Here is a 22,867-nt window from a genome sequence, read left to right as displayed (position 1 = left end):
TATAACCTTTATTTGACAATAATCTGGCTAACCACGCACCATCTTTTCCACTGGCAGAATGTAGTGTATTGTGCACAATGTTCCGTTTCCCAAAGGCCCAGATCCTAAAGTACGTGCTTGGAGCATTCATGTAGTTACCTCAAAAAGAGAAGGTTAGGTTCTCTTCACTTGTATGCAATAAAATAAGTCTGGTTTTTACTAATAAATAGTGTAATGTGAAGTGTTCATATGTTGTTTGGAAAAGTCAACCTCGTTCATTAAATCTTTTTCTCCAAATTCAGATGCTAAACAATGCAACACAGAATAAAAAATACGGTGATACATTATAAATATGTCAAAACCATACACGTGAGCATATATCAGAGAGGAAGGAAAACAGCCCTCAATTAAAAAAGAGTGATTTTCAACTTTATCACCACATCTTATTGTAAAACCTCATAGTGTCAACCCAACCTATCCCAAACAAAAACACCAGTCCAACATATTCAATTAAAAAATAGGGTTACATAGGGGTTGTCAAAATACTTACATATATTTTAGTTAAATATGTGGCACAGAAAAGAAAAAGTCAGTTGAACTCTAGCATCTTCTTTAACCCCTTCTGCGCTCATGACAAGCTCAGCTCGTCATGAGTTACGCCTCTCGTACACTCATGACGAGCTGAGCTCGTCATGTAACGCAGGTTTTTCAAAAACCCCGCGCACAGCGGGAAAACCGCTAGCGTGCATGTGGTTAAAGTTCGATATTGTGCCTTTAGTATGTCACAAATAGTTCAGTTCAAATAGCCTAGCCCCCTGTTCACAGTGTCGATGCCTTTCAACTCCAAGGATTTTGGGTCTTCTCAGATCGAGGATTTCATGCATCTTCTTTGGTCCTCACAGTGGTTTACCATTGATTTCAGTTGTATACTTCGTTGGCTTTCCATAGGAACAGACCAGCCACTGGTAGGCCCAAATAAGATACACGGTTAATCAGTTGTTGCCACAACTGTCAAACAAACTAGACGCTAGTGTTGTGCTTTTTGTCATCACTGTTTACAGGGTCCAACCCGCCCTGGCATTATGTATGGGCCCCAAACACTTTCTAATACGTCCTATCCACTTTTTGAAAAAATTAAGAAGAGAACAACACTTTCAGAAATATCAATCACTTTTTATTTCTTTCAGACACAGACACAAAGGAAGGCAGAAGCTTTTATCTCAGCCTAAAAATGAAAATAATTTTCTGTTGCACCACTCTTCAAAAGAACAATACAAAAACATATGCATATCTACTAGTACCAGCTGCAGGGATTGCTGCACTAAGTGTGTGGTCTACTTCTGTAGAGTCAGGTTAGCGCCAAAAATCTGCCGTAAAATTAACTGAATTCACAAACTACCCTGGACCTTTGTGTGCAACAAACACAGAGTATTATGGAAACATAGAACTGATCATGAGTCACATGACTGTCCTTAGATTCTGGTTTCTCAAATGCGTGCGTTAGGGGTGACTTTCGCCTACCTTTTGTTTTTTAAATGCTTATTACTTTAAGGGTCTTTGGTTTTTTAGTTACTTTGTACGACATTTATAGTGTGCACTTCACTTTTTATATTTCAATACTGGATCTATGTATGATCATGAAGTTGACATTGCTCACCTAATAAATAGTTTGACACACTAAGTCTAAAACAATATAAAATGTTAAATAAAATGTGAACCTTGATGTACGTTAATCTACAGAGTCCAGTTGTCATTTCAGCCAACCTGAATCACCACATCATTGACTAGCGCATGAGGAACACTAGCTACAATTTAGGATAGCACTATACCCAGATAAGATAAGGTAATAGCTATACCCAAGTAATAGCTATACCCAGGTGATTTACCTCTGTCAGCAGATCCCGTAAGATAAGGATTAGCACGCTATTACAGCACAGCTTCTAGGCTTGGATGATTTGACTGAATAGGGGGAAGTGTAGAAAAAGGAAGGCTTCCATCTTTGTCGTACAGATACAGAGATTTTCCTTCTGAAGATCAAAAAAAGAGTGAATCATGCACTCTAGTCGTCCAACATTGGAGCCTATGCCATGAAGGAGGACATCCTAAACAACTGTTGGGTCAGAAAACACTGGTTAGGGGACTAATAGTGCTAATCAATTCCGATGAGGAGCACTTTTGTCTTCTTTCTGTACTGAGAGCCACATTACATGCTTTAAATACATAAGTGCTTCAGTCAATGGGTTAAAATAAGAGATCGTCCCCTCTATATTAAGGCATTTTAAACTGGGGGGGATCAACTCCTGTTTCAGCTTCACTTGTGAGGATGAGGTAGGACAAAGAGTGGAACATGGTTTTGATTTAACTTTAAAATTCCTACCACAGTTGAAGGCATAGGTGCTTACCAGATAAGTTGGTCATTGTATAAAAAAGCTGTATATTTGACAATGTCCAAACTTTCTTCCATTCTGTTTATAAAAGACTGGATTTTCAGGTAGGTCATTTTGTCCAACGGGAAGAAGCTGATGCCGCCGAAAATGTCTAGCAGATCACATGACTGTAGGTGCAATGTTTGTAGGTACTGTAGGAATCAAAGAAAATGGTACAGAAATCATTGGAAGTTGCAGAGATATAAATATCTATTATCACCTACCTGTCACTATAGTGTTCAGTAAGGGCATATAAACACTACTTTGACATATTAAATAAAAATGCAATTCAGAGTCATAGGTCATACATTTGCTAGCATAAGAGAGATCACAAAAAAAAAAAGAAAGAAGCATTAGATGCACAACTGGCTACGGCACGACTGCAATGCCTGTCAAGTGCAGACATTGACTGACAATCTTTCATTATAATGTTTTTAGGTTTAAAGTATTTTATTGAAGCAGGGTGGGGTAGGACACAAAGGGGCAAGGAACAAGTAAACCACAGGAATCGCACATCAATGCGCATCGTACAGCAAGTACAGTAATGCAGTTACAAGTTTGCAAGAGGCCCCATCCGACTCGGGAGCATAGCTTTCGCACCTGTGGTCACATACAAACAACGAGGGGGGGGGGGAGAAAGGGAGGGAGGGACGGGATGGGGGGGGGGGGGAGGAAAGAAAATCAGGGGGGGGGGGACCAAGAGAGAACGGAAGAAAAAAGGAAAAGAAAAAAAAAGGGGAGGGGGGGGGGGGGGGTTTAGGGGAAGAGGGGAAGGGAAAAAGGGGAGGGGTGAAGGGAGGAGAAGCAACCCCGCTCCAAAAACCTACCTAACCAAACTGAACCCCCAACTACCTAACCCTAACCCACCCCCTGTACCGTGCCAATATCTACAGTCTCCGCTACATGCAACTCTCCGAAAATCCCCGCTATACAGTACCGACCCCACCCAATCAAGCAGGCGGGTCCGGTGGCGGCGTCAGCCTTAACAACCTAAGGTATCTAGGGCAGGTGATCTCCCGAAACTCGGAACATAACAGGCTGTGAAAGGGCTCCCACAGTTCCTCAAAGGTATCAGTATCCCCCAGGGCTACTAAGGACATCTTCTCCATTCCAAGGACATGCCATAATCTGTGCAGCCAACCAACTACAGAGGGAAGTGTGGTAGTGCGCCAGTGTATGAGAATATTCTGCACCGCTGACCCCAGCGCAATTGCGATCTGTCTACCTCTCTTAGATCTAAGGGGATACATCAGCCCGTTCGACAACCCTAGCAGAACATAGGCCGGGAATCTAGGCAGTTCTATCCCAAAGCATTTGTCTACCTCGCCCAAGACCTCTTCCCAGTAAGGAGCCAGCAGGGGACATTCCCATAGTATGTGCGTTAGTGTACCAGTATTGCCAGAGTTGCGCCAGCACGTCCCTGGTATTGCCCTGTCCATCTCGTGCAGTTTCTCCGGAGTACGGTACCAGTAGGTCGAGATTTTAGTGAAGGTCTCCGTAAGACCCGTGTGGTAGGCCGAGTGACGTGCGCGGAAGGAGATGTGTTCCCATTCTTTATGGCTCAACACGCGCCCGAGCTCACGCTCCCAACGTTACCGACCGGGGTTGTGAATATGAAAGGAGGGGGGCTGCAGCATTTTATACAGGTCTGAGATCAGTTTAGCGTCCGACGTGCGAGTAATTAACCAACGCTCATACGCCGTGATTTCCCGGTGTGCCGCGTCGCGCACTTGGGGTTGTAATGCCCAGTGGCGCGCCTGCATGTATCGCATGCGCTCCGTTTCCGGGAGGCCATAATCCCTCCTCAGGTCCGGGAAGGGGACAACTCCCTCAGGGCAGTACAAGTGATACAGAGTGCAGCAGCGGGCCACCCGCCAGCGCTCATAAGCGCCCTGCTCCATCCCGGGCCCGAAGTCCGGGTTGCCAATGAGCGGCGTAAAGGGAGAGGGGAAGGTGGTAAGCTCGCACCTGGCAGCCACCGAGTCCCACGTCCGGAGCGGGACCCGCGTTACCAGAGACGCATAGAGATTGGGGGGGTCGATGGGCCCGCTTCAAGAATGGTACTTCCTGCAGCGTCCTACCCGCCACCGCCTGGTCCTGGAACAGCCAGTGCTTATCAGACTCCCACCGGCTCCATTCCACTAGATAGCGGAGCTGAGCGGCCTGGAAATATTTCCGCAAGTCCGGTATCCCCAGCCCCCCGGATTCCGGTGACAGCATAGCGATGCTTCTCTTGATCCTCGGCCTGCGGCCCTGCCACACGAACCGCGCAATGGCAGTCTGTGTCTCCGCAAGCCACCCCGCAGGGGGCTGGAGCGGCAACGCTCTGAAGAGGTAGAGCACCTGAGGCAGGAGGGTCATCTTCACCGCGGCCACCCTACCCAGTACCGACAGCGTGCCCCTATCCCACCGGCTCAATTCCTCCCTGATTTTCGCGCCCAGAGCCGCGTAATTGGCCGTGACCATCTCCGGGAGGGAGGGCGCCAATAGGACCCCCAAGTACGGGATCCGGTCCCTGGACCAGCTCAGAGGGTAAAGCCTCTGTAGTTCCGCTCTAGTGGTGTTAGTAAGCGAAATGTCAAGGGCGGCCGACTTCCCCAGGTTCACCTTGAAGCCCGCCACGTCGGCGAATACGTTCAGTTCCTCTACACAGGCCGGCAGCGATCTCCGCGGGTCATCCAGCGTCAGAATGACATCATCCGCGTACAGGCTGATCGCGTGATGGAATTCACCCATCTTGACACCGACAATGTCGGGGTTCTGCCTAACCCTCTGAGCAAAAGGCTCCATGTACAGGGCAAAGAGCAGAGGGGAGAGAGGGCACCCCTGTCTCGTACCCCGCTCAATGGGGAAGGGTCGAGAGCTGCCGCCGTTCACCCGGACTACCGCAGAGGGGAACCGGTAACAATTGAAGATCAAATGACGGAACTTCTCCCCAATCCCAAATTTGCTCAGGACCTTCTCTAGGTAGGGCCAGTGCACCCTGTCGAAAGCCTTCTCCGCGTCTATGGACAGGAGCATCCTCTCCCCAGGGATCCTGGAAGCCTTCTCGAGGATGTGCGTCACCCTCTTTGTGTTATCTACTGTTTGCCTACCGGGCACAAAGCCCGCTTGGTCCGAGTCAACCATGCCCGGGAGGTGCAACGCTAGGCGTGCAGCTAATATACTGGTGAACACTTTCAAATCTGTGTTCAGCAGCGAAATGGGACGGTAGGACCCACAGGCGGTCCTGTCCTTACCCGGCTTCGGAATCACGGAAACCGTGGCCTGGAGAAATTCAGAGGGGATGGCTCCCGGCTCTGCGAAGGAGTTAAAAAGGCGGGTCAGTAGAGGCGCCAGTTCCTGACAGAAGGTTTTATAGAACAGCGGGATAAAGCCATCCGGACCCGGGGCCTTGCCCATTTTAAGCCGGGATATCGCCGTGATCACCTCCTCGATACGGATATCACGCTCCAGATACTGAGCCTGCTCCTGAGACAACGACGGGAGCGGGACCGAGTCCAGATAGGCCATCTCAGCCCGGGCCGAAGGGACCTCCCCGGTGTAGAGGTCTGCATAAAAGCTGCGAAAGAAGTCTGCTATTTGCTCATCAGCCGTGACCCTACCACCGGTCGGGTCCACCAGTTCCTTCACTCGGTGCTGCTGGTGTTGCACCCTAAGTTTGTTAGCCAGGAGCCGCCCACACCGATCGCCCCCTGTATAATATTTGTGTTTCAGGCGAAGCATCGCATACTCCGCCCGGTCCGTGTCAAGGGCCGCCAGGAGTTTCCGTGCCGCCTTCAGCTGCCTCCACACCCTGGGGGCCCCTGTCCTGTGATGAACCTGCTCCAGCTCCCTCACCTGCCGGGTGAGCTCATCTCTCTTGAGCTGTCGGTCCCTATTCTCGGCCGAGGAAATCGCTATAAATTCGCCTCGGAGCACCGCCTTCAGGGCTGCCCACTGTGTCGCACGAGAAGTATCCCCAGTATCATTCATGGTCTGAAAGTCCAAAATGGCCGCCCGGATCTGATCCACCACCGACCGCCTGTGCAAAAGCGTGTCCCGGAGCCGCCAGACCCCTCTCGGCTGAACCACCGGGGGCAGAGTGAAAGCGCCCTCCACCGGGGCGTGGTCAGAAAGAGAGAGGACCCCCATGTCCACACTCGAAGCCAAAGGGAGCATTGGGCCCGACACAAGGAGATGATCTAATCGCGCATAAGATCTATGGGCATGTGAGAAGTAAGAGTATGCGCGGGTGGCGGGGTGGAGGTGGCGCCACATGTCATGCAGATCCAGCTCCTCAAGTCGAGTTCGAATCGAGCCCGAAAGCTCACCCAACTGGTGGCGCCGCTGCACAGACCTGTCCATCGCCGCGTCGAAAACCAGGTTCAAATCACCCCCCAACACTATGTGCCTATCAGAGGTGGATGCTACGTCCTCCAAAGCCCTGTGTAAGAATTGGTCCTGGCGATCATTGGGGCAGTAGATGGTGCCAACAGTCAGTGCTAAACCACCCATCTTGATCCTGTACCCTAGAAGTCTCCCTTTCTGTTCCGCTACCTTACACACGACCTCTCCCCTGAACCCCCTAGAAAACAAGATCGCCACCCCTGCCGTCTTGGAGGCGCTAGAGGAGAACAGCTGCGTGGGGAACTTAGGGGTACGCATCCTCGAGCAGTCCTTAGCCAGCAAATGGGTCTCCTGCAACAGACAGATATCCGCTTGTGAGTTTTCTAACAAGGATAACACTGCCCGCCTCTTAACCGGATTATTCAGCCCTTTCACATTGAGAGTAAGCACCTTAAGAGCCATCAAGGAGGGGGATCAATGGAGCACATGTCAAGAGGCAAAGCCCCGCAGGCAAACACAGAAGGCACCACTCGAGGCCTCAAAACAGAGCAACTTTGAACCGTCCACTGGCACAGTACAGTCCCCGAACCCCAACACCCCACAACCAGAAAACCCCCCCTTGTCCCCACACAACCAAATCTACACCACCCCCCGCAACTGACCCCCCCTCTAGGCCCCAGATTCAAAACATCTGCCCGCCTGTCCCAACCCCGTTCCCTGCTACTCAAACTTTCCAAAAAAGACATTGTCCCAGTCCGGCCCGTAATGGGCAAGGCCGTGGTAAATCAGTCTAGTGGACGTCCAGCCACCTCCTCCAGCACTCGCCATTCCTCCCAGCCCACCCCCCGGATCCCCGCACCTGCAATAGGAATAAGCTAGAGTAGACTCCCCCCGGAGTGAGTTCAGGCCGTCCGGGCCACTTCGCCGTTCGCCGCCACTCTGGAGGCCTCCTGGATGGCGGCCGCCATGTCCGCCCTGATCATGGGCGAGCCCGGACGCTCCGACGGAGGAGAGGTCCCCCCTCCAGCTTGCTGCCATCCGTCACGAGTGCTTCGCCTCCGCCGCGGAGCCGGGGTGTCCGTATCCGATGCTGTGAGGCCCAACACCGCGCAGACATCCTGGAGGGACCGAAGCTGATGCAAAACACCGTTCCATCGAAATATCAGACGGAAGGGGTGCCCCCAAGAATACTGTGTCCCTTGCTCCCGGAGGAAGTCAGTGGCGATCTTGAATGATTTCCTCTTCTGCAGCGTGACTGTAGATAAGTCCTGAAACAGAGTCACAGGGTGGTCCCGGAATCGGAAAGATTGCTGCCCTCGTGCTTCTCGGAGGATCCGCTCCTTCAAGGGAAAGTCCGGGAGGAAGGCCAGAATGTCCGGAGCGGGCGCCGTAGCTCTGCGGGGGCGGCCCACCCGATGTGCTCGGTCTATGCGGATCCGAAAGTCCTCCGACTCTCCCAGGATCGCACGAAAGAGGGCCACCAGATATGCAGTCACGTCTTCACCCTCCTCACCGGACGGCACACCGCGGACCCGTATGTTGTTCCGCCTGGACCGATTTTCAAGGTCCTCGGCGTGGGCCTGTAGCTCAATCTGTTGCTCCCGCAGTCGCAGGACCTCCTGCTGCAGATGGGTAATCTCCTCATCCCTGGAGTGACCCGCTTCCTCCACTGTGTTCACACGTTCCCCCAGGGAGTCCATCTCTCTCCTTACTTCGCGGACCTCCCCGGCCACCTCACGCTTGAGCGTTTGGAAGTCCTCCCGAAGGGAGCTAAAGAGCGATTCGAGAAATGATCTCGTCACCGGGGGTTCTCCGCCATCTGCTCCCCTGGTCGGGGCTGGGGAGGTCGTGGCGGGTTGGGTTCCACCGCTGCGTAGGGCGCCGCGTCCCAGCATGTCCGGCAAGGTTCGTTCGCCCCGTCGCTGTCCTCTAGCGTTCGACATTGCAGCTGAGTAGAGGACGTTGAGGCTTACTGTCCAGCAAAGAAAGCAGCTATATGCCGGCCGGGGGCAGCGCCACACAAAGAGCACCAGAAAGGCCGAGCTGCCCGGCCGGAGACCACAAAATGGCCGCTCTGTAATGTCGAGGGGCCAACGCCCAAGATGGAGAACCCCCCTTCGTCTCTGATCCGGGACCCAAAAATCCAGCCAGTGGGCAAAGTCACGGTGCGATGGTCGCCGGGGCCCGTAGCCTCAGGGGGAGATCCGCCCCGGGAGCCCCGTTCCTCTGCTCCGCTCAGACAACTGGCCAGAGCGGCCTCTCCCAGCGGGCCTCTTCAATCCACGGGCTGGCGTAGTGAGGCGATGTCGACTCCGCCTCCGCTCTTCACCTCCGCTCTGCTCCGCTCCGTACAACCGCCGTCGGACAACTCCGAGCCGTTCGCGAAGCCGCTGCTGACTCCCACTCCGACAGTTCATGCACCGCTGCGGGCTTCACACACAGACGGCTGGGCGCTCCGTCATGCTCCGAGGTTCGGGAGACTCGCGGCTTCCGGCTCGCACACGGGCCATTCAGCGGGACTCTAACCGGGCTTCACCGGTCAGGATCTCACCCCCGACGGCGCAAACCGGGCTCAGCAGTCGCTCCACACCTCCACCGTGGGCACCAGGCTCAGTCGCCGCGTGATCCGGGGGGGGGGGAATCAGCGGTTACAAGCGGTGCAGGGATTCAGGGGTCCGGGAGCTCTCGGCAAGTGCGACCTCTCAGCCCGCCATCTTGGCCACCCATTATAATGTTTTAAGCCAAACTGAGAGTTGTTTGGGATAGTTTTTTTTACTGCAGCTGGAAAACACTAATATCTTGTGTGAGGGACTGAGTTTGATAAATTCTTCCATTTCTGATTTTGTTTTTACATTGGAATGACTCCTAACATATGGATTGTGTATTTAGTGAACCAAATCAGCATTTATGGCATTTTTCCTTGGTGTTGTACCTCAAACTATTTTGCCCAGTTTTGTCGGCCAAACCCATCTGGGAAACCTGCATAAGTGTGATAATGATCTCACTACTCGTACTTCCGATCCCTTTGCACAGGAATAGGTATTCTAATCTTATATATTGACTCATTTATCCAAAACCATCAATCTCGAAGATTACTATACCATGTACTATCACTGTAACACCAACAACATTTACACAATGAAACTAAATGGAATATATTATTAAATCTATTATGAATTACATGTTAAATGTTGCAAAAACAATGGAATGCCAAAAAAGTATGAAGCAAATAAAACTCAGTCCCCCAACCTTAACATAAAGTACATCATAATTCACAATAATGAGTTCAGTATACAGATATGGGGAGGGGAGCATATTAATAATCACAAAATAAATAATACTGCATACTACACTACTGCCATGTTTTAGTACAGAAAAATAACGAATGTAAGCCACAATAATGTTTACGTTGTGGATTTATAAGAGGATTATTTCCAACACAGTTTATATTTTCCCTAAGAGTAATTTTATTTAGGTGTGTACCTTATACCCATGTTTTAATCTGGCTACATTTTAAATTAAATACATTTCTTATTTCTGTGACATAATTTACATGAATAATTATAACAAGATGTCTTACACGCCAGTTATATTTTTGTTTAATGATTTCCTTCATTTACTATTTTGTGTTTAGCTAACAATTTTTGTACCTCACCTCTAAGAGCATTCGTGATAGATATACTATTTTCCTGAATAAATGATTGTGTTACATCATGACTAATGTGTAGGTGGTAGATAATGGTAAACAACAGTGACATTTTTGCATGAAACCACAACTTTTTAAATGCATTTTTAAGACGCCTACAACCATATATGTAGTTTTAACCACATAACACAGATGACTAAACGTCAGCCTCCAGGTCTCATCTAAAAAACAAGCACAAAAAAAATCCAGGTAGGCCTTATTATCTCTGTTCAATGGGATTCAAGTCAAGTCAAGTCAAAACAATCTTTATTCGATTACATTTAAAATCATAAAAGCGACAAAACAGCATATATTTACAAGTTAATTACAATTTGATAAGATTCATGAAAGTTACAAAGCAAACAATTTAATAAAATACATGGGGGTTAAAAAAGCAAACAATCAGGGGTTCAAATCTGTCAAGGTGTCCACTGTACATACATATGAGGGTTCATGTCAGTATAAATCATACACAGTACAAAAAGTTAGAAATGGTTAAAAGATCAATAGCAGGAAAACAGGGTGATAAAAATCACCCTTCCAATTGTCTCGGGGATAGCATCCTGGTCCTTGTACGCATGGCAGCGACCAGGAAGCTAGCAACCCCGAGAATTGTCCTGGTACTACCTAATAACTGGAGATAAAGTAAAGCAGGCCGTACCTGGACGAAACCTGCATCTCTTAAAATGGGTGCCAAGAACCTCGATCTACTCACTTTGTAGTGGCTACAAAACATAACAAAATGCATGAGGGTTTGCTCAGAAAAGTTATCGCAGCTACACGGGGTAGACTCATCAGGAACACCCCACACAGGAAAATCACCCAGGGAGTATTGGATTAGATTGAACCTAAATCTGATAAGCAAGTGACGATGGAATGGTCTGCTCAAGATTTTTAGATAAGGTTCAATTTGGGGCGAGGTCAGGAGTAGAAAGTTAGCTCTGACTCTTGGTTTAATTAATTCTTTCTCCTCCCGTGTTTGAACTGCCCTCCTCATAAAGTTTTCTTTAATCCATTTCAAGTCTTCCTTGAGTATAGTGTTTGGGTGGCTGAACAGATTTGGTCTGCCGAGTCTGCCCATCTCCCCCTTTATGTATTCCAACCACTGGATTTTTGAGGCGTTATCCAAGGACATGCAGTCCCTGAGAATTGTGTGGTTCAGAGTGATGTCCTTGTTCAGCCAAGTTTTGGTCCAACACACGAGGGGCGCTAGTTGAAGCGAGCCAGTGAGATAACCCTGCCCTAATTCAGTGTGTATTGATAGGACTGGTGTGGATTGTGGAACGCCCAATAAGGACCTAAGAAAGTGATTTTCTGCTGTTTGTAGTTTGCCACAGTTTGAGTGGCCCCACAGTGGGGCTCCGTAGGAAGCTATAGATAAACATTTGGTTCTGTAAACCTTCAATAATGCCTCCTTTGGTCGAGACCCAAGACGCTTGGCAAAACTCAAAAGTGCAGAGGTGGATCTGGTGACAGCTAAAGATTTCGCATCCACCTGTGGGGTCCAAGAGCCCTTCTCTTCGAATATCACACCCAGGTAAGTAAACACTGGTACCCTCGAGATCCCCTCTCCACAGCAGCTAATGGGATTATTAGCTTTTACAAAAATATGTGTGAGATGTGACAAGAAAGAAAGTGAAATGATAATGTTACTAAAAGTTGCTAAAGTGTGATAAAATAGTAAAACTATGACCTTGAGGACGTGATGAAAATAAAGATGCTGGGTTTGACCAGCTAAATTATTCCTCTAGAGTCTGTCCATTTGAACTCAGCACTCAAGTAAAAGGCTAGTGCACAAGAGGAACAAGGACGCTTACTGCTTTAAAAAAAAAGAAATAACTTTTTCCACATGGAATGCAACACAAGGATGGTGAACTGCAGTTCAATATTAGGCACACCTGTGCATGTATCCACTCACAAGAAGATAATAGCACCCGCCTATTTAGCAAATCATTTTGCGATCCCACAAGACTGGGTATTTCACGTGACCTATTAGTACCTAGACTGCACTGTAAAGCTAAGACAAGTTGCAAAAACTAGGGAAACAATTTGAAACCACTTTTTACAATCTGTCTCTTAGTACATAGTACCCTAACTTCGCAATCTATTATAACAATTACAGAATCATTTTCAAATGAAAGGAATAAGAGGAAGGGTTCTTTAAAAACGGGAAGTAGTTAAACACTGTACCTTGTAGTTCACGCCCACTTAGACATCTTGTTGCTCTTAAAGCAACCTAAAAAGAAAATCCTAAAAGGATATAAAATCCCAGCCATGAACAATATAATATTTACAGAGTAAGAACAATAAGTAAACCCAAAGTAGATATCACACTATAAAGATACATTTTAAACCCTGTCCTGCTTTATTCATAATTCTTGTAAGAAAATAAAATCATATTGTGTACCAAGCAAGTAAATATATGAGTTAAAAGTTATAAGAAGAGTACACACACACTATATATAGTTACCGAAACTTGAGACACCCCGCTGGATACGAATAAACATTTGGATCTTTTTGCCTTTAAAGGTAAGTCTTTACGGGCAAATATCAGGATGATGTTGCTTCTATTAATCATCAGTGAATGCTTCAGAGTAAGACAACTATGATCCTAGTATCACTGTATGAGAAGTTTGTGATCTGATTTGGAAGCAAGATTGCAGAATTATCCAGACATGTTCTAATTGTTACCTTCTTAATTTTGTGTCTACCATCACAATCACTTGGAAGAAAGCAACAAGATAGGTACTTGGAATTAATAATATCTCAGGGAGGTATCACAAACAGCTGCAAATAAATGCAGCTGGGAGAGCATTTCTCACTTGGTGCCTCTACTTGCTCTCACTGTTTAGACTATCCATGCTCACTACCTTGTTGCACTAGTTGGATGATGCTAACACACCCTCCACACCCAAATGCAAACATCTTAATTAATTTCATTACACTATCAAGGGTGTTTACATCACAAAAAGTCTGGGTAGCCTTTGTGTCTTAGAAAAATCTCTCACATCTTCATTTATTCTAGATCAGCTTCACAAAAGAATTCTAGGGTGAATGGTTTCCCATTTCACTGGAACGCACAAGCACTCCTTCCCTGGCAGGAGTCCTGAAGTGGTGTGGAAAACGACACAACCAAGCAAATTATAATGTTGAGTGACTATTGCATCCTAGAATTTAATTTTATCCACAGCTTTGCCAATGCGCATACATTCTGCTATACATTTTCCTATGGCTACTTCAGTTCCGTTAATTGTACCACCTTACTTCCTATTTTCTGCACCAAAGTTTATTTGGATTCTGTGTGCCCTGTCATTTAGGATTCAAAAAAAGTGTCACATTTAGTTAGACGACACCAACTTCAAGCTGAACAGAAGGAAGTCAATGCAGCAGGACCAAAAGAGTAAATACTGTTTTTTCTCACCCGATGGAAGAATTTTTCTAATCTGTTCTTCAGGACTTCGACTCCTCCATATTCCATAGTTTTCTGAAACGTCCCATTGAATAGCTCAAGAAAAACAAGAGGAAATGAAGTTACGAGATGGTGCCATAAAATTGTTGTTCAATCCAAACGGTCTTAATAGTAGACACAAGACTGAATCGTATCCTTTCATGCATTGAAGCTCATATGGAGCACACGCAGGGTACCCAAAGATTATGGTACTCCGAGTAATGTCCCACCATCAACATAGTTTAGAAAAAAAAAAAAAGAATAATACACTTCAGTAAATACTTTTGAGAAGCAGAATATCTGACCTTATTCATACCTGAAATCTTGCCAATTGACCATACGTTTCTCCACCTCACCTACAGCAGCACAGCTAAATAGCGCTCTCACCACATGCTCGATCCCAAACCCCACCCCAGCGGTTCCATTAACTAGGTTTTGGACTCTGGATAAGGGCCTAGCTCCAGCTCCTTTATTTTCCATCACCTTTATCTGCTACAGTAAATAAACATCTGTAATTAACATGATACAAAGGGGAGAGGGCTGATCAGCACAACCTTTCCCTTCTTGAAAGCCTCCTTGACCTAAGACTCTTTATTTTGCACACACAACAAGGTCACACACTAAGTGTGGCTTGGCTTGGGAGAGATGCGTTATTGGAATATAAACTTTTAGTTGTCACAAATTTCTAAACTCCTCTTGGGAGAAGCCTGTGTTTGTGGGAGGAAATACGAAGGTCAAGAAATCTCAAAGATTGTGGGGAGGTAAGGAACTACCAAAGAGAATGGGAGCAGACGTGGCTGCACTGGCGATGACAAACATCACTACATGGGAGTTTGTGGGAGGCAGTAGGGAACAACAGCATTGAATGGTGGAAAATGACATGGTAGTGGTCTGGTTCAAAGTTATGCTATCAGGACAGCAATATTTTGGAACTGGCTCTGTTTTGCTTCTCAGCATCTATTTCATTATATTCTGTGCCAGCAGTTCTGATGGCTTCATTGCCACCACTGATAAATTTTCAGTTTCTAGGTACTTTTTGACAGGAGGGCCCAACGACTTGAACAGATTCGTTTTGGGTATTGGTCTACAATATTCATGTGTAATTACATTCTTCCATTTACAGACAGTGGGTGTCTACTGAAGAGCGATTTTGATGGAAATCTAGAAGAATCATGGAGACCAAAACAGGTACAGGAGCGAGTAGTGTAGAAAATGAAATCAGACTTCACAATTTTGAAATTGTCAGCAGGCAGTAAGATTAGTCTTCTTAAAAGACCTCGAAATCATGAGTTATAACAACTAAGCTAATAACTGGTAACTTCGGTTTGGGACTACTAGTTAAGTGCTCCTTCCATAACTGGTGTATCGTGTGCATCTGCTGTAGAAACCACTCTGTAATACGTTATATGTTTTTTAAAGTGCTCCTTTATCTAAAAGGGTATCCTGGAGCTGTAAAAGTAAGATCCTCATGCTAACCTGTAAAATTTGGGGAACTGAAAAAGCCAAGTCTTAGGTTTCTTCCTAAGTAAGAGAAGGAATGGATGTTAAATCTGCATGAGGGAGTTCTATCACAAGCTACATTTTATTTTATAAACGTTATAAACGGCATAATCAGCAGATTGCACCCTCTGGTTTTGGGATACGCTTCGGCTGATAGAGAAAAAACTGCCTCTCAGAAATAGGATGCCCATTTTGTGGAACACTTAGAATATACAGCTGTAAAAACAGTGTGCCTCTGAATCAGAAGTCAATGGAGATTTCCACATTGTGTGGCAACCTAATTGATGTGCAGGCAACTTAAGAATGGTACAAGATGCCACATTCTGAACAATATGTAGGGATTAGTAAAGTAGTTAGGCAGAGCAGATAAAGGTTAACAAGTGGCAGTTGTACGATGTATCCGCATAGAGAAAGAGAGCTTGTGATCAAAGTAAATATCAACTTTTTTGCAAAAACTGAAGGGGCAGGAGTAGAACCTAACTCAGCAGGCCACGAAAAATCAAGATCTTGGTAGCACAAAGTTTTAGAAACTTAACAGGTTTATTTATTCTGACCTGTATTACCAAAGGCTTAAACTTCATTCAACTTGTATACACAATTTATCAGATAGGCAGCCCACACTGAGCACACAGAAGTGTTCGGCTTTGCTCTAGCTTTCTGTATGCTTAGTTGCTGGGTTGCATCTGTGAACTGCAAACTTTCAAAATAAATATTCAGCGACCCAATAGTTCAGCCAGTCTTCTGGCACCTCCTGAAACTTCACCTGATGGCTCATGCTTTTATACCACCACATTATTAATGGTGTGGTTATTCAAATATGTTAGCAATTTTTATTTATCTAAATCACACTGCCATTCTGGAATATGAAATGGAGACTAACATGGTTTCCTTCTTATATTCATCCACCAAGTTTACTCCCAAGGATTAGTCCAGGAATGTCTGCTGCAGATTCTATGAAATGATACCCCTTTTGTTACACATCCTTAGCTCTTCCAGCTCGGCCACCAATGGAAGCCAATGATAAGCCAATACACAAAAGTCAAAGGGTCTTGAAGAACATCAACAAGTCGCGAGCTGCCCAAGCCACATCCAAAACTGGAATCCTGCAAGCCAAAATTCAGCTCACCTCTTACCGTAACTAGGAGGCTTGGTGGATCCCAACATTTTAAAACACATTCTACTGGTGCTAACCCATTCAGCAGACTGAGTGCTTCTTCTTCTTTGCTTACCATGCTTATAAATCACTTAGAAGAGGTCTTAAGGTACCTTTTAGGTCTTCATAAAAATATTATATCTTTGTAAAGAACACATGTAGTTAGAGGGTTTCGAGTGATGAATATCAACCTATTCGCTACTAGAAATGTGACAAAAGAAATTCTTAAAGATATTTGTTAGATTAATGAGGCTATCCATGTTCTACATGGCTGACCACCGAGTGTTATAGGCAACATAAATATGGTTCTGCCACCCCTTCTTCTGAGAGAATGGCGCACTAAACAAATGTCTATTGATGGAGATACATTTCAGGATATCAGAGTCTGTTTTAGGAGATAAATACTGGATATGAAAATAATCAAGAAAGTGGAGTGGCACTTGTTGATGAAAGGCCTTGTGTAAATGTGTTGTACTTTAGGAAAGAGTTGAAGACTCACCTCTTTAAAAAACATGACATCCCAATGTATTAATTGACTGCAACTCTGCTAGCTATCCTATTAATTACTAACTTTAAGGTTATCTTAGACCATGTGCAGCGCTGCCTTTTGCCTAGGTTCGCAATATAGAAATATAATATACATATATACCTGAAAAGGATGTTTATTCTTTTATTTTGTGAGCTTCCAGCATTATAGGGTTCTGTTTATTAAGGTTTGTCGCTTTAATAAGCCCACTTCTCTTTAACAATCAGTTTTTTTAAATTGTTTCATCAAGTGTGTGACTTGTCTGAAGTCAATGAACAACTGCAAAATGTAGAAGTAATTCTGAGAAGTGGGTGAAACAGCAAAAAAGAGGTGCAAACAAGCCATAGAGAAGATTGCAAAAAACATCCTTTTTAGCCAAATTGCTCGGAATATAATATCACAGGTTCCCAGTCCCAATCTAGAGCAAGACAGTATTCACTAAATATATTATTACCTTGTACATGTTGTAGCATTGTTGGAGGACTGAACTGTACACTTTATCCTGAAAACAATGAGCAGCAACAGTTTGTTAATCTTCAATGATCATCTTTCTGTAACTAAGTACACCGATAGTTATTGTCTTTATAGAGAGAAAACACAGCATATTATGCACTAAAGATGATGTATTTACAAAGTTAGTGAAACAGACTTTCTAAAATGTAAAGAACTAAATCAGAATGCACACGTTTTATCATTCATATTTGCTATTACAAATTGCTTCGTGTAGCTTATGATTCTATTAGAGTTGCAAGGCAAAGGGAGCGGACAAGAAACATTCCTCCCTAATGTCACAATGTCTCACTGTCCGTGGCATTGTGAACCTGGTCATGGTAAGAGGCATGAGTTGCAACAAAGGCTTTGAGTGAGAATCCTGGAATTGAGGTTTACTGTTCCACGCATCTCTCTTTCCCTAAGGAGCAGCCAGCATATTTCTGCACTATTAATATGTGTGCGGCAGAGATTTTGTGACTTATTTAGCGAAAAGTCCTTCTGCACTGCAAGGAATTTGAAAATGGATCCCATGGCAAACTGTTTGATTGGTCGCAAACTAAGTTATAAAACTGTGCTGTGACCATCCTCTTTGAGTAGAAGGTCCAGCATGTTACTTCTGACTTATTGCTGACTAAAAAACTTAGGACAACAATTTATAGATCCACCAAGTACCTGAGATACACCATGATAGATTTTTTCTACATGGCATCCAAAGGTTTACTTGCCTACATGCACACATTTTATGCAGTGAAGACCAGAATCCTACTTTCAATATTTCTAAGCATTTCTAGTGGTTCAATCAGTGAATTATGGCATTTATATTATACATACCACTTACAAGAGGGCTTTGCGCTAAAGCAGTTGCCTTAGAGTATGTGTGTTTTAATAAAAACAGAGAGAACTCACAGGATGAATGATCAAGTTCGGTAACAAGTTCCACAATGCTGGCCACACGCCTGAGAAATCTCAACTACCCGTGTATTTCAAATGGAAATGCATAGCAGGTTTTTAGCTTGAGTGCAGAGCTTGTGTGCTGGTTGGTAAAGTGCAAAGTAGTTGGACAGGTTAAAAGAAACACAGTAAAATGCTGAAATGCACAGAGGTGTTGGGAACAACACACTGTCAACAAGCTCCGGACAACTATAAGTCATAGCCAAGGTCCTTAAGCATAATATACTTAATTTCTTGACATCCTAAAAACTTCATACATCAAATATATTCTGGACTGCTACTTATGACACCAATTTTGATTTTGTGGAATGTGTCTTCTTTTTCAGTACTTTATCAGAATCTCCCTTGGCCCTGTTTTTAACAATGTATATGTAACTTTTACATTGTTCCCATCCACCCAGCATAATCTTTTGTGGATGTGCATTTGACAGCATATTCTGGCTCTAACTGGCTTAGTTGTGCAAATCAGTCTAGATTTTTCAGGAACCAGGCTCTTACATTGAGCAATGGAAGTGAAGGATTAAGAATCCTCCCATCTTGCTGAACCAAGAGATAATGGCACGTGAAGAAGTAGAGCACAAAACAAAGTGTGGTCTGAAATCCAATCCTGCCTCAGCCAGAATGGGACTATAAGGCTCACCTCCAATTTGCTGGAAGATTTCACCTTCCTATTCTGTGGATCAGTGAAGTCAAGGATAATATATGCCCCAACAATCCAGGTAAAGGACATTCCAGAAGAATTCTCTTTTGCAGCTAGATCAGACACAACCGAAGACACCTTGTGTTTTTTTGTTTTTTTTTAATTAGAGTTTTATATAGCACAAACTAGACCCGAGACATCGGGTATCAGAGCGCTTTTCACAGCACCAGTTTCGTTACAGAAGGACACATTCATTTTTGTTAGGCACGGGGAGATTAAGTGATTTGCCCAGAATCACAGGATGTTGAGCGCCATTGCCGAGACTCAAACCCGGTTCCCCAGCTTCGAGGGCGACTGCTCTGAAATCAAACCATTCTGAGGAAAACCCCATTTGGTAAGTATTGACCAAAAGTTTGTCTGTTCTTTCTCGCACCCTTCAGGAATGTGGTATGATCCACTCAAGATGCCTGCTTCACTGTTGAGTTTTCCTTTCTGGTGAAAGCTAACAGGAAAAATGTTGTTGTTGATAACCGAGTCACACATTGGAATAAATGATCTGAGCCATAGGAATATGTATTTAACTGCAGGCAATTTACTTGGAGTGTCCTTTTCCAGGCTAAACATAGTCAATCATCATTGAAACCTGAGTGGCTGTATGTTAGAATGCTTGAATTTTAAGGAAATATTCCTGCCAAAGTCCATAGCATTTTCTGAGATAATGATTTTTTTGCTTCAAAGGATTAAAAGGTGCTACACAGCTTTCATTTCCAAATGGGCAAGAGGGAATTAAAAAAATGCAAGAGCCCATAAGGCGTAATAGCCTCTGATACTGGCATGTCACTGTGCGAGTCCTCAACTAGAGGTGGACCATTGTTTGTTTCAAAGTGTTAACTCTCTAGGAAGGCCTTAAGGTACTTCCAGAAAAATATTACAGATCGCGCTAAAAAGAATTATCTTTTTGGTAACTATCTGCGATTTGCTGATGTTGGGACAGAACTCTAAGTTACAGTTGATGCACAGCAATTGAACGTCTTTTACGAGTATTACCCGGTATCAGAAGGCTTGTGGCAGAATTCTCTACTAGATATTGAGTTCTCCTACTGGAGAATAAAGGATGAAATCATATAGAAAACGTCTGTAAATAGCCAACGGTTGAGGACAACTGGAAGGCACCTTAATGTCAGCAAATACTTCAGATGGAGAATTAGTGCTACTGTCCCTGCTTTCCTAATGATAATAGGAAATTAGGGAGTGGTCTACAGGCTCAAGGAGAATCCTTCCCAATGCAATGCCTCAAAAAATAAAGCTAAAGTGATCTTTTGAAACTGGTTAGGATCATACAGATCTAAAATACGTCTGAGGTCCATGCTACTTTTGAGGACAATGAAGAACCTGAAGTAAAACCTCTAAAAGCTTTGACAAGTCACAGACTCTATTGAACCAGTACCAACTTGCTAGCTTCCAGGAACAGACAGAACTAAATCTCCTGTAGAGGTCCAAAGGTGCTTTCTGAAATTTTAGAAGACAAAAACAAAAGGAGGTTGGACTGGGGATTGATTTTTCAACATCGTGTTCAGCACCTATTGGTCTTGGGTGCCACAAGGCTAATCTATCTGAACAAATAAAAGTGAACCTTTCTCTGGGATGGCATGGTGCTTGATCAATGCTGTGAATAGCAGTTAAAACCCCTGTTTGAGTCAAAACGTGTATGTTCAGTGTGATCCAAATGAAGTAGCAGCTTTCCTTCAAAAGCAGTATGGCTTTAACAGTTCTGTATATTTGTAAAGCAGATAAAAGACCATGAATATGCTATTTGAAATTAAGTTGAAGGATCTTTCTGTTACAATTCTCTAGGATTTCAACTGAGAAAAGAGCTAACAAGATTTTGCTATCAAAAGGCAAATTCATGACTCCATTCTGACTCGGTCCTAAATGTTTTCAGAAAAGATGAAGTGTTGCAATGCAAAATGAGTGGCAGTAATGAGCGGACATGTAGCTTTGTCAGTAGAGGGTTATTCCAAGATAGATAAACGCATGACCGCACTAGGAGAAGACATAACTTGCAGCTCAGCCCTGGTGATAATGGCCAACTGTATGCCAAGGAACCCTCGTTACCTTAGTATTATATGAAATCACTTGATGTCCAGATAGGCAAGACACCACCTGAATTCCTGAGCCAAGGGGGTCTACACATGCAGACTGAGCCAGCTGTGAGTAGCCGCAGTGTCTGTCACAACATTCCTGACTTCATGCTGCTGCAGTGCTGCAAAGCAACTTCCTGGTCATCAGAAGTCCAGAAGAGAAACCTCGGAATTTCACAAAAATCTTGCTTTTTTCCCATTTTCTTGTTTATAAGTAGATATGACTGAAACCAAATGTATCTGTCTTAAGAAAACAAAGACATATCATTTGCTCTTCTTTCCTTGATTCTCCAAAGCCATTGCTTCCTTAATATAACCAAAAGATAGACGGGGAAGTAGAATTTATAAGTTTTCTTGAAGTCTGCAATAACTGTCACAAATTGAGCATGCAAGTTTCTCATTACAATGAGTCGGCCATGCTTTGAATTCCAATGTTTCAATCTAAACTTTTGAAACTGCTGGTTCGGAGAGCAATCTTCCCCGGTAGAAACAGAATTGTAAATTAAAGATTGTTACATAGGCAGAAATAAACGTGATAATTCAATTACAAAGTTGTTTAGCAAGATTTGGCTAATTCTGCAAATGGGTGCAAGCAACTCTTACTGTGGTATCAATAGGGGAATGGTATCAATAGGGGGAGCCGAAACAAATGCTTGGCTTGTTTTGAATCCCAATAACCTAACCGAGAAGGGCACTGTTCTGAAACAAAAGCCAGCCAAGCTATGCCCTTAACATGGACAAAATTAGGGTCCCCAGCAACCTTGGCAGGATTTCGGCACAGAAATTAGAGGATCTTACCAATTTGGAATTCCCAACAAGAGGCCTTTTGCAGATCAGTCACTGAGAAAAAATAGGACACTGAACACATTTCCTTAAAGCCGGAATTTGTTTCATCTATACAGACTTATTGAAAACGGAAAGAATATTTGCTCTTCTAGAAGTTGAAACAGGAGCTAGAATCCAAACAAACATGGTGCGTAAGAAGCCATTCTCTGCATCCTGCCAACATTTGGTAACTGCAGGAACAGGGCTGGGATGATTGGCTAGCAGCAGGTGACTAGTGGATGTGCGTGTGTGTGTGTGTGGGGGGGAGGTCCATATATATAGTTTTCTTTCTGTCTTAAAGGACTATTCTTGTCCTGCCTGTATTAGAAGCGCCGACAGATCAGTAGAGTACTTATTCCTCTTCTTTATAACTAATTCTAGCTACTCTGTTTGGCTGAACCTCAAGAAGGAAGGGCAACTGCAATGCTCCACAAAAGTCACTACAGCCTACATAAGGCCATTTTTCACTGAAAAATCAGTGGTAAACCTCAAGGTTTAACCACTTTACCATCTCAATATACAATACAACTACCACAGCTATTTTTCTCTAATTGGTTCATATGTATTATTCTTGTCTTCTTAATTTATATTGTTATCTTGAGCAAATGGTATTTTATTGTAATAAATAAATATGATCCCTTCAAATGTAATGGGGTCTTACCAGTAACTCGTCCTCCTGATATTCCGCTGCAGGTTTTCCATCCTTGGTTTTTTCTACAATAGGATTCTGTACAACCTGGATGTGTAAAAGAGTAAATGACCATGGGACTTA

At 44.5% G+C, this 22,867-nt stretch overlaps 1 protein-coding gene across 4 annotated transcripts in view; it reads right to left on the bottom strand.

The window, feature by feature from the left end:
• The window catches only part of CCZ1 (CCZ1 vacuolar protein trafficking and biogenesis associated), a 302,840-nt gene that overhangs the window by 139,756 nt on the left and 140,217 nt on the right, over positions 1-22,867 (bottom strand). For all 4 annotated transcript variants that reach the window (XM_086940736.1, XM_086940735.1, XM_086940734.1 and 1 more), the window contains 4 exons: positions 22,757-22,831; positions 17,501-17,548; positions 13,841-13,924; positions 2,382-2,557 (listed from right to left, as the gene is read on the bottom strand). In XM_086940736.1, coding sequence (XP_086796862.1) covers positions 2,382-2,557; positions 13,841-13,924; positions 17,501-17,548; positions 22,757-22,831 — 383 coding nt within the window. The remainder of the gene's footprint in view (positions 1-2,381; positions 2,558-13,840; positions 13,925-17,500; positions 17,549-22,756; positions 22,832-22,867) is intronic.

This window comes from Lissotriton vulgaris, chromosome 10, assembly GCF_964263255.1.
Source record: "Lissotriton vulgaris chromosome 10, aLisVul1.2, whole genome shotgun sequence".
Lineage (NCBI taxonomy): Eukaryota > Metazoa > Chordata > Amphibia > Caudata > Salamandridae > Lissotriton > Lissotriton vulgaris.
Note: the sequence above shows the minus strand (reverse complement) of the source record. Positions and strands in the feature narration are given on the sequence as shown.